The sequence below is a fragment of the Nestor notabilis genome, unplaced genomic scaffold (assembly GCF_000696875.1).
Source record: "Nestor notabilis isolate BGI_N333 unplaced genomic scaffold, ASM69687v1 scaffold8106, whole genome shotgun sequence".
Classification (NCBI taxonomy): domain Eukaryota; kingdom Metazoa; phylum Chordata; class Aves; order Psittaciformes; family Psittacidae; genus Nestor; species Nestor notabilis.
The window spans coordinates 89272-101690 of NW_009934223.1; the positions used below are offsets into that span (position 1 = coordinate 89272).

Sequence of the window (12419 nt, forward strand, 5' to 3'; positions counted from 1 at the left end):
GGTCAGAAGAGGAGCTGAGAACCACTAGATTAGATCTGCATCACTGAGGTCAAGTTCACATGGTGGGAAGAAGGAGCAGGATGCCCTTTTATACTGTGCTCAGCTGCAGTGTGCATGAGTCACTTCACATCCCACCAAGTCCCCCTTTCTCTTGATAATGTTGTTCCTCAGGTTTCTGTGGACCTTTGCATGCCTCCCTGGATGCTCAAGCTTCTCTGGGATGTAGTGGTGATGGCCAGCACAGAGGCTGATTCCTCTGTGGGTGTTTGAGCTTCTTTCTTGACTCCTTTACCCCTCAAATGAGCTGGTATGGGGCCCAGATGGTTGGTGCAGGTGGCTGGTTCACGCACACTACAGCTGGCCAGGCCCAGTGAGAGTTGCAGGGGCACAGCTGGAGGGGGACCACAGCTTGGCACCTTGTCCTCTGAACCAGCAAGGCACTGTTCCTTTGGCGTGGGCTCTTGCCTTAGCAGAGAAGGTCCAGAGAAGTCTGGTCTGCAGTGGAGCTGGACATTGCGCTGTGAAACCCTCTGTCCCATTCGGCCGTGCTGTTTGGGGCTGTGCAGGGAAGGTTTGGGATGTGGCTGGAGGAAGTCTGGCTGCAGCAGGAACCAAGCAGCTCAGCAAGGCATGAGAGTGTGCTAGTTTTGGCCAAAGAGCTGACGGGGAAGATACCAGGGCTGCCTGGTAACACATGGGTCCCTCCTGTAAAAACTGCCTGTGATACTTGTGTGTAGCCAAGAAGGTGTCTACTGGCAGTCAAAAAAAAAACAACAAACCAACACAAATGCTTTTTGTATGAAACAGATTTAATAAAGAGATGGGGTGAGTGCTAATTTTCTCCTTGAGAAATTAGAATATGCAAGCCTTGGGCAAGGTGAGTCTGTGTGACACTGAGAAGATGGGTGTCAGCACCAGGAGCCAGAGCTGCCCTGCTTGTGGGTGCTCAGCCAAATCCATCAACCAGCTCCTGCAGAAGGCTGTAGAGCTAGAGGGATGGCCTACGGAAGGATGGTGAGGGACCAAGTGTAGTTAAGCCAAGCACACACTTCAAATGGGGTGGTTTTGGTGCCTTCTAGAAGTAAGCAGTCTTCTAACCCGCTATCTGGTTTGGTGCTATTCACAGCAGATATCCATGTGCTACTGAAGGGAGGCTGTTTGCCATTATCACACCACACACCCAGTACACGTTGTGAAGAGCTCCTGCACCAATAGCTTCTTACCAGTAAACGTAAGAAGAGGAGGAAAAAGTGGATGTACTAAAGAGAAAGGGGAAGAATGCACTGAGCAGCAGCAGGAGTGAAGACACACCAAGTGCTGTGCCACTTGGGGTGGTTGGTACCTTTCAGGAGTCCCTGTGTAAGCAGTTAGTGCAGCACCTCGTACCTCCCCATCGGACCTTGCAGGAGCTCTGTCCCCCAGCTAGGACAGCCTGCAGCAGGGGACACCTCGGTGAGGCTGCTGGGCATGCTCTCTGCCCTTAGCAAGCGATCTGAGGCATCAGTTGAGCAGGCAGAAGTGCTTAAGCTGATACCCTGACCCTCTGCTGAGGTCCTGCTGTGTTGGTTGCCTTCTAAGTACTTCTTATGCTTTAGGTTTTAAGCTGATGCTCCCCTCCTCCCTGCAGCTGATAACTGCTGGACCATGGTACTAGGAAATATTAGCACAGCATACTTTGAATTCACATAGATTTTGTAGAAAAAGCATTTGAGACTTCCTTTTTTTAGAGTGAGAAGCACTGTCGTCGTGAGTACGACCGTGTGGCATCTTGTTTGGAATTTCCCTTGCTTTCTATATATACACATGCAGCAAAGCCACAGGAAATGGAAGTTTTAAAAAAATGCCATAGAGCATAGGTATGTGCTGCTTGAACAAGCTTTATTCTTGTAGTCAGTTTTATTATTAGTAAGCAGTTAATCTCGAGGTGTCATTTAAGGCTTTTTTTGAAAGACGTGATGTCCTAAATCACTGGAGGAAGAAGCAGACATTGCCTGAAAAGTTGCAGCAGACTTGAGAAGCTTTTTAGGCCTTATACTGCCCATGCTACAGAAGATGGCATTATTGCTGATCTTCTCTCTCTTGGGGCTTTTTGGGGTAGGGATCAACTTCCGAGGCTTCTCCCAGTTGTATTTTCTGAGATTCAGTGAGTCAGTCTTGCCTACAGCTGCTGCTGTGATCGTGTGCTAAGGGCCTACTTCTGCGTGGCAACCAGCACAGTTATCAGTAAACAGCATTTACTTTAAAATCCCAAGCAAAATACATTCTAATCAAGTCCAGGAGTAACGAGAACCAGGAGGTGGAGGGTAGATGGTCTGAATACTTTGTTGGTGAGACAGCTGCTCAGGAGCTCTGAACTTGTCCAGGGTCTGAACTCGGGCGGGTTTGGAGAGCAAAACTGAGGTAAGTTCACTTAGTGAGGGAGATATTTCAGAAGGGATGGACTAATCATGAAGGTAACTGGACAAATACATCTTGGCAGCTCCTAATATGCCAAGACACATTCCTACAAGATCCAGAAGAGACAGTTACCCTTCCTCTGCCTTCCAGCCTCCTTGGACCTACAGTGGTACCTCTGTCTGTCTTCTAGTATAGGTATGCCTCTCTAGAATACCAGAGATTTACAGAAGCTGAAGCAGGGATTGACTTTGCCTGATAACAGGGTTCATTTATCTTGGATGCCTTTTGTCACCAATACAGCAAATTAGGAACCGAGTGCCATACACTCACATCATTTTTCTGTATGGTTTCAGGACTCTATTTTGTGAGGCCTTGTTGCTGCAGATCTGCAGATGATGCGTTTCAGTGAACTAGTGTTGTACAAATGGATAATGAAAGTTCATAAAGTTTATGCTCCTGAAGCTCCTTTCATTTTATGCAGTTACTTTCTTACTCTTATGTCTTTATTGCTTGCTTTTAGGAAAGAAGATGGGTTGCTGTTACCACTTAACCAAACAACACACGCACTTCTTGGATGGCCATCCAAGTGGCAGAGAACACCAGTGGGAGGCCAGAAGGAGCTTTCCTTAATTTAAAGGGTTCAAAATCTGCTGGGAACTTGTGGCTACTTTCGCTTCAGTGATGAGGTAGTGGAGCTGACAGGTTTTATGCATTCTCCTCTGCAAGCTGTGGATTGTGAATGTAGGTGGTGGTGCTTGCTTGGAATGCCTTGATGTGTACGCTTTGCCTGGTGAGGAGAGGGCAAGTAAAGGTTTTATAGTGTTTCCCCAAGAGATCTACCAGTGACTTCAGTGTAAAAGTCAAAGTACTGGGTAATAGACAAGTTTTCTTAGGAGGAATAGGTTATGCCCTATAATCTTAAACAAAAACTTGCATGTAAGACACCAGTAGTTCTTCATAGTGTGTGTAACTGGCTTCTTGGTTAAGCCGAAACAAGAAAAAGGTAAGGATTTTTACCTGCCCCCAAAAAACTCACTGAGAAATAGTAAAGTAAAATAGCTCTGAAGCAAGTTATTTTTATACTAAAAACCAGCAGGGGTGTTCTAGATTTTTGCCACAGGCATCCAAATTCCAGTCATCACTTACTGCACAGCTTTAGGTGGTAGCTTGAATCTGTGCTTTATCTAGAACTTCACATGTTTGTGTCTGTTGGTCCAGTGTGATCCTCTTTGTAGGAGTATCTGGTTTCCCAGCACTGGAGTGCCATCCTTTCTCATGATTCATACCAACCTCTGCTTTGACTGGGGACTAATTTATGGGTCTTAGATCTACAAGGATAGGTACAATTTATTTGTGTACTGCAGATTCTTGCATCTAATTCTTGCATCTATTTCTAAGAGTTGTAGGTCACTCTGTCCAACTATAACCCATAGGGGCTAACATAAGTAGAAACCTATAGCAGACTTGAGCTTCTAACGTATATTAAAGTAGTGATCATCTCAATGCAATAAAAAAGAAGGCACTGCCAAGATCTAACTTACTGTATTACTGTGTTTCTAAGTATCTTGTAATATGAATTACTGGGAAAAAAGTCCATATTCTGCTTTATCAGCCACTGTCAGTATAGTATTAGTGTACATTGAGGCTGTAAACAAGGCTTTTCTAATGAGAACAGTCAGGAAAAGTAAGATTAGTTTATGCCACAGGAAGTTTAATCATATGTTTCTCAGCCTGAATTCTGTGGGCTGCATCTGATCTCTAAGACCTTAAAAGGCAATGTCTAAAATGGTCACTAAAAAAAAAGGAAAAGAAAAAAATCTCTGCTAATTTTGCATGTTGTGTTGGGAAAACCAAGCTAATAATCAATCACAGGTTTGCAGTCAGTTCAAGATTAGATTAGTAAGAACTATTGCACCTGCACGCAATGGCCTGGGAATCTTTTTTGGTAGTATCCCAGCTAAGGCAACATTGAAATCAACCATCATCTTCCTTTATGCTGTAACAGCATCCCAGAAAGGAAGTATCAAGGAAAATAGCCACAATCCTCCTGAAATGTACTGCTTGGAAGGAAGCAAAGCAGAAGACAGGAGCAACATTATACAAAGTAGTTTTCTTTAATTATGAAAGGTCATGATTGCACTTGGCCTATTTACTCTGTATCCCAGCTTTAACTCTAGCTCTGGCATGGTGAGAAATACCTGAAGCCAAGGCTGAAAAACCCTGTGGCCCTGTTACGTCTGTACACTTTAGCTTCTGATACATCTCAGAACAGGCTCCTGCTACTAGTTGAAGTTATCTCCGTTGCAGAGAGGATAAGAAGAAATATATGCTAGCACTGGCAGTCACAGATGTGTGGCAAGGCGCTAAACATGTTCTGGTGCATCTTAAAGGTCATTCTTCCTCTCATAGATGAGGAGTGGTTTTTCAACATATTTGAAAATAGTCTGACACTGAGGTAATGAAATAACTCGTATCTGAAACCATGACATTTAGTTAGGCCTTACAGCAGTTACAGGGATTGTTTCACCTTTAAATACTTAAACCTAAAGAGATTTTTGACCACTTTACTAATGTAGTAAAGCAACTGCACGATCACTTTTATTATAAAAATAATCCTTAGGTAAAATAGGAATACAAACAATAGTTACACAAATACACATTTACAAATGTGTAAAATAGATAGTTAAGGCACAGAAAAAATAAATATCCCTGTACACTCAAAGACAGGCTAGTCTTAGTCAATAACCAGCCCTTTTATGGTTTCTTCACTTCTCCTGATTTCAGTTGAATACAAGGATTTTCCGATGTGATGTCTGAAAGTTCAGCCTCAATAGACAAGAAAATACTTTCACTTTTAATCCAGATACAGCACAACAAGATTTTTACTGTATTCTGCCAAAAAGCTCCTCCCCTATTCTTCAACCTGCATTTTTGGAAGAGGAGGAAAATTTCAAGTTCAGTCATTTGTTTTTCCCAAGCCTTCAAACTGCTGTAAAGAATTAGACTCAAACACAGGTCAAGCTGCACTCTGAAGCTAACTACCACTGTATGTTTCATTTTAGTTTGTAGCAGGATTTGCATTAAGCTTGCATTCCTCGTAGTTGTAAAAATAATTCTTCATAAAAACACTTTGCTTATCTTGAAGCCTTTCATACAGTCCAAGAGAAGGTGAAATCAAATCAGAGGTAGATACTGTTCATCCTCCCAATTCCTAAGAGCTGTCCATTTGAATTACTCTGGTTTAGGACTGAAGGAGGTATGTAACAGAGCAAGGTTTTGCTGTCTATAGAGTAGTGATTGACTTACATGCCTCACATCGCGTGGTCACTGGCAACATTCAGCAACATGCTTCAGGAATTCATCGCTGAGTTCATCGCTGAAAAACCTCATACAATGAGGGCATCTAAGTTCACCCTGTGCCCTGCCCTCAAGTCCCAAGTCTCCACTGTCCACAGGAGGAGAAGCTTGTTCAGACTGTGAAGATGTCCTTCGTGTGCCTGTTTGGCCTGGGCTATTGCCTCGTAGATGTTCAACGTTCGTCTGTACATACGTATGATTTTGGTTACCAGTGTGAACTCTGAAACGACTACTTGTGTCTCTTGAGTCCTAGAAAGAGAAAAGAAGAGCTATTAAAAAAGATGCACTAAAAAAATATTCAACCGGATATTTTATCACCTTTATCAGAAACTGCTCATGGTTTGATCAGTAGATTTGTAATTAAAATATGCATCAGGTTTTGCAGTTTTATTAATAAAGTTGTGAAGACGACTTGTAGAAAAACACAGAATAGGTCCAGTATGCCACTGTTATGAGTCACAGTCATCCTTCTCTTCCTTCCATGAATTCAACCTTACTATGTTGATCCAAATTAGAACAAAAATGGACTGGAAAGGGGTATTACATGTGTATTGGGAAGCATCTCCACTAGAACTGATTATGAAATAATGCAAGTTTTTGATAGCTGCACTGAGAGGAAATGATTTTAGAAGTACTAGATTTTTTTAAAATACATTAAAAAGTATATTTAGTCCTGAATCCTGTTGACATGCTTTAATTGAAAAAATAGCATGTTGTTTCCTTACCTGTCTTCTTGCTAGCTGGTGTTGCAGGCATGCAATTTCTGCCTGAAGCTCTTGTATTTTGGTCTGTGCTCGTTCTCTGTCTGATCTCTCAGATGTGAAATCATCTTTATAAACCAGGACCTGAAAAAAAGAATTCTTGTGTTAATATTTTATGAATTAGTATGCTGGCAGGTTAGGTCAAAAAGTCGAGGCTGTGATTCCTTTGTTTGTAAACACTTATTCCCATACTCTTAATATTATCTTCTCTATCATATCTGTACTTCTAAAGTATTTATATTTCTTTTTCAGATCTTCCATGTTTTGTATTAAAGCCAGCAGAACTGCATGCAGTTCTTTAAGTAGTGGGTTTTCTTTAAATCTGTGTTCTTAAGTATCTCTATAGGCAAATGTGACAAGCCAAGTGGCAAATGTCAAAGGAAATCATTTCATTTTCCCCCCCTTAGACTTCAGTGGTCTGGGGAGAAATGAAGAATTCCTGCCTCTAGGAAAAAGAAACTTAATGACCTGTTGCTCCAGCATTTGTATGCGCTCATTATCTCCTTCACTAGCCTTCTTCACATCTTCTAATTCTCTCTTTGTTTTTATGCATTCTTTCATTTTTTCTTCCAGTAGCTTGTTTAACCGGAATATCTCCTTGTGCATCAGGTCAGAATTCGTTGGTGCTGAAGGTAGGCCGTGCTGCTGCTCCAGTTGTGCTTTCATCTCTTTTAGCTGCAAGTGGAGTCGCTTCACATACTCATCCCTACTCGCATCGTATTTCTGCCATTTGGCATTTAAGTCTTCCACCTAGAAGATTACCCAGGAGAGTCATGAAGAACACAACACAAAGACACAAACATGAAGACATAAACTTCCAAGCTTTCAGAGTGTTTATGTGTGCAGGACCAAAATTCTTTAAAAGATGGAGGTCACCCTGGCCTAGTGCTGTTCTCCTGGGGTGGAATGCTGCTGCATGGAAGGAACATAAAAATTTTGTTCTGCAGTGTATTTTTAACAACAAAACCCCCAATATATTAAAAATTAATGTAGTAAGTTGTTCTTAGCTAAAGAACAAAGACTATGTGCCCTGTTGAAAGAATAAGAAGTTTGGACTCACATTAAACTGCCATTTATTTAGATTAACCAGGCCTTACCTATTCCAAATGTACTGTAATTCAAAATACTCAATCAAATCTTAATCTTGTACAAAATGAAAATACTCACATGAGCTACTTTTTGTTTTAACATCCTGTTTTCATCTTGTAGGTTGCAGATAAGAGCTTGAAGTGAAGTTTCATTGTCTAAAAGCTGTAATTTTCAGAAAAAGAAAGTGTCGCTTTAACATAAAAATCTCAAATGCTACTTAGCTATGCTATTAATCTGTTCTAAATTCCTCTAGAACTGTTTATCATCAGTGAAACAAATACATCTAGGTCTAATTATCTCCTTATAGTATATTTCTAAATACTAATAGTATGGCCCACAGCTTTTATTATTAACAAGCAAAGCAAAAAAGGTATTCAGGGTTTTTACCACTTTGGTATTGCTTTTAAAATAGATCTGTGTGGTGCCACAACACATCTCTGCCTTACCAAATTCTGAGCCTACTGAAGGTAACAAGAAAAATACCTCATATTTACATGCATGAGGGTCTACCTGATGACAACAGTTTACTCAAACTCCTTGGAAACTACTTGCCTGGAGTGGAGGCATGCATGATGAAGACACAGATGTGCCTTCACCTTGCTTTGTTATTACTGTCAATTTTGGCCACTACTAGGAAGAAATTACTGAGGGGGGGGAAAAAAACCCTGCTTGCTAAATAATTGACTAAAATGATACCTTTTTTTTGCAGTTGTGACATCTGCTTAAAAAAACCCCGGTGTACATGAGTAATATAGAATACTTTTGTACAAAATTCCCTAGAATCAGCTAGTAATTGCATCTGAAATTTCTCTTCTTCAACAGGGAAGTCCCCACTGTACAAGGTTAGCTACTTATTACATGTATCAAAGTCAATCAAGTTTCCTGTCTATCAATTACACGTAAAATATGATAATACTAAAGGCTTCAAGTCCCTTAAAAAGTCCTTTTTTCTTAGATCTAGTCAACCTCTAACTATTTCTTACAGGTAAGTGATGTGAATAAGTTTTCTGTGGAAATGCTCCTGGGTCATTTTCTAAGTGCACACATATGGAGTTTATCATAAAAGCATAGATGAGCAGTCATGTGAAACATGGCCTTACCACTACAAAGCAGTAAGAACATGAGACAGAATTACTCTTTTTTGAGAGAACTGGCTGTAGCATCCTACTCAACACCCCAATCTGCTACTGGAGACAGCACTTCTAATGTTATTTTCTTACAGTATTTTCATGAATTACCTAATGACTCTGAACCATCATGTCTTCTGGAAGAACAGAACAACAAGAACTACCTCTACGCTACATTAAAAGCTTCAGGCAAGGTGATGATGCAGCAAAACCACACAGTCATCAACAAAGTACATCAAAATCCGAGTGTTTCTTTGTGCCCCTCAGTAGCATTTCTGCCACCTTCCTATCATGAAGCAATTTTTCTAAACATCCTTGCTGGAGAGAAACACTGCCCTGCAAAGTGAGGCTGGGAGGAAACTCCACAGCAAAAAAACCAAAGGTAAGACACCTTGACTTGTTCTTCCCTAATCAGCTTTCTGTAGGTCTGTACTATGCATACAGAGCCACATCATGACCTGAGAAGAGTACGTGCTATAGAGTTCTTAATATAAATACTACTTCAAAATATCTGTTTTGTGGTGATTTAGATGGTAAAACAAAAATGAGGAGATACCACCTTCTTAAGCACAGCACCATCTAGTGATGCACAGAAGCATGCTGTGGTATAAAGAATCTGTTTATACAGGGAAGAACTGTAATCATGGACTTGCTGAGGTTGGAAGGGACCTCTGAGAGTTCTCTCCTCTCAGAACAAAGCCTCTGATGGCGAGATGGTCAAAATGCAAGGCACCGACAACTGCTTCCATCCTAAATTGTTGCTACTCAGTTGCTACTCAGAATTATTTAGAGCTTGCCACGGTAGTCTTTTCATCCTACATGAAATTATTTAAGGGGATGTTTCTCACCATTCCCCAATTACAACTATCATATTGTAATTAACACCTCAGAAGGTAGTAACACTTTAGAGAAATACAGCACCAGTAAAAATACCTGATCAGGTCTTTCGGTGGGTATCTGGTCATCTGAACTCCCCTTCTCTTTTCTTTGCTTCTCTTCTAGACATTTTGCCAGATGTTGACACATTTCTGCTGTGGAAGCTAATTTGCGTTGAAGTTGGTGAGTTTCATCAGTGAGTGAACGGCACAAAACATCACTGGTGGCTTGAGCCTTCTCTCTCTCTGCCAGGCTCTTCTGAAGTCGTAAGATTTCTCTCTCCTTTTCATATGGAGGCTGGTTTATCATCTGCTGTATCTCTCCGTTTTTCTCTTCTAGTTGCTGGTTCAACTTCTGTACTTCCTAAATATAAAGGGGAAGGGAAGTTATTGAAAAGCAAAGTGAATTCAAAAGCCAAAATATGTCTAAGACTGAGTTCCATATTGCCATAACTCCATATAATTCCTATATTCACCGCAAAGTACTTAAAAAGTAAAGTAAGTCCAACTCATTTCTAGATAATCACTTGACCTTGGAACTGACAGATCAATCAGTCAAAATCAGGAACTGCTCAGACAGCTGTACAAGCACTTCCTACTCAGTAGAATGAAGGGAAAAAAAGCCCAGCAAAAATTCAGGAAGATTTTATGAAACGATACGCAGCAGCAACAAACTAAAGACAGAACTTACAAAACCCAGAGCAGTTTAAAAGGAATAACTATGGAGTCTGAGAAATGCCTTACTGGTCCTGCTTTCTAAATTACCAGATTACTAGTAGAGATTTGCTTTAGAAAAAAGGGAAGTGGAAAGTCATCTTATCAAAACCAGTGAGGTGTATTCATTGCCTGGAACTGTCAGAAGGACAAAGCAGAGGAAGCATACGCAGCAAGTTTCCCACCTGGGAAAGGATGAGTGCTAAGGATAAGCAAACAGTAAATTAAATCCCTGTGGCAGCAATGACTCTGTTTTGGCCATAGCTGATGGTCCAACGTACATGAGGGGCTCTGACATGCTCCTAGGGAACAACTGTGTATCTCATTGCTGCATGTTCTTACTGAATTGGACACTTTGTGGGATCATCCACACTGCATTAACATCTCTGCAGGTGTTCTGAGAAGGAAGAGGTTTTCTTGCAGACTGGGTTAAACCACTCTGTATTACCATGCATCTGATGTACACCAGTCCTCAGTCTGATATCCTCAAAAGTAGCAGGTGCTGGTAACAGAAACCTCTGCTTGCACTGCTCCTCCAGAATCAACAATGCCTGGGATGCCGGCGTAAACCATGAGACAGGAATGAGCTTGATTTTACCCTTCCAGTTCTTGAGTAGCACTTGAGGAGTGCTAATGGAGCTGTAAACGACCAGGAGCACTCTTCTTTGCCAGCATGCAGGCCTCTGACTTCACAAAATATCTTTTGTTGTTGTTTTTACTGACAATGATTTCAATGTTTCAAATTGGGCATAAAATATTTTTTTCCTAAAAAGAATAAAATTAATATCTAACTTAAAGAAATAGCACTTGCTCTTATTACTGATGTTTAAGTTCTTTAGCATCATGTCAAATGCTAAATTTCCCCTTTGCTATAATGACACTCAGCATCAGACTTCACAATACATTCAGATCCCACAGGTTTGTCATCTATCTGCAAAGTGCAGTAAGAGCATCTCTTGTTACAAATTTCCATACTTGAACTTATTTAAAAGTATTTTAGGTGAGTGTCATACATGGAAAATGTTTTGTATAAGCATGAGGTCAGGAGATTTCTTACAACAAAAATACTTGTTTCAATTTTAAGTATTTGCTTGTCAGTTTGGAAATTACTTTATGCAGCTTCATATAGAAAGAAATGCTTTAAAATTCTTTAAGCATTTCAGGTTGAAAGTCTTAAAGACAGTAACAAAACTGGGACTTGTGGCAGATGGAAGGGAGTGCAATTTTGAGACACTTTTCCTGTCATAAAAGATAAGAATTTCCCTAATCCTATCTTCTCACAATCCAGACTTGCCAAGTACTTCTCCAACTAGTAAAGTGCTGCTTTAATGTCAATACAAGAATCCATTTTTAAATGCAATTAAAAAGCACAACAAAACAACACTGTAATAGAAAAAGTGGTGGCATCAGTTGTTTATCTTACAGAACAAACTGTCACATCTGATGAAGAGAGGAGGATCTTCAGTAAGTAATACATAACTTTGAAATTTAGGGGGTTTTGCTATTTTTCCATCTCCTTGTGAAAATAGTTGTACAAAGATGTATAATGCCATGCTCAGTTTCTGGGTTAGGATTTTATAGTTTGTCTTCCTGAACTTAACGCAGTGGGCACTACTGTTGGATACAGATGGCTGAATTGCTTTGGGCACAATCTGCCTCTGGGCACACAGCAACAGAGCAAGTTCTGTCAAACTGCATAGCAGGGACGGAACACTCACTCTCCTGTCCGGGCTCACTCAAACCAAGTTGGGAAATTCCGACTGGACACAAGAGGAATCACAGTGAGAACAATCAGCCATTGGAATAATTTCCCCAGGGAACTGTTGGATTCCCCAACGTTGGACGCTCAGCTGGTCAGGGTGCTGGGACATCTAGTCTAGGTCATGCTTTGCCAGGAAAAGTTGGACCAGATGATCCTTGGGGACCTTTCCAGCTGGTATTCTACGATTTTGTGATTGATTTAAGTTGTCAGCACCCCGATCTGTTTCCATAAACGCGAGTCTGCATGCAAAAGGCCCACATGCTCCGTTCAAGACAACCACTGCAGGACATAGTAAGCTTAAATTACTACTGCTTTAACAGAGCAGAGCGCGGAAACG

The 12419-nt window shown here is 40.9% G+C and overlaps 1 protein-coding gene across 1 annotated transcript; it reads right to left on the reverse strand.

Annotated features, from left to right (window-relative positions):
* Nucleotides 1-5721: 5721 nt before the first annotated feature.
* TNIP2 (TNFAIP3 interacting protein 2) lies at nucleotides 5722-9970 on the reverse strand (the record flags this gene model as incomplete). Its single annotated transcript, XM_010017225.1, has 5 exons — nucleotides 5722-6003; nucleotides 6480-6599; nucleotides 6984-7265; nucleotides 7683-7766; nucleotides 9665-9970. Coding segments are annotated over 5 exons (1074 nt in total), but the record flags the coding sequence as incomplete, so codon positions are not given.
* Between the last annotated feature and the right edge of the window lie 2449 nt (nucleotides 9971-12419).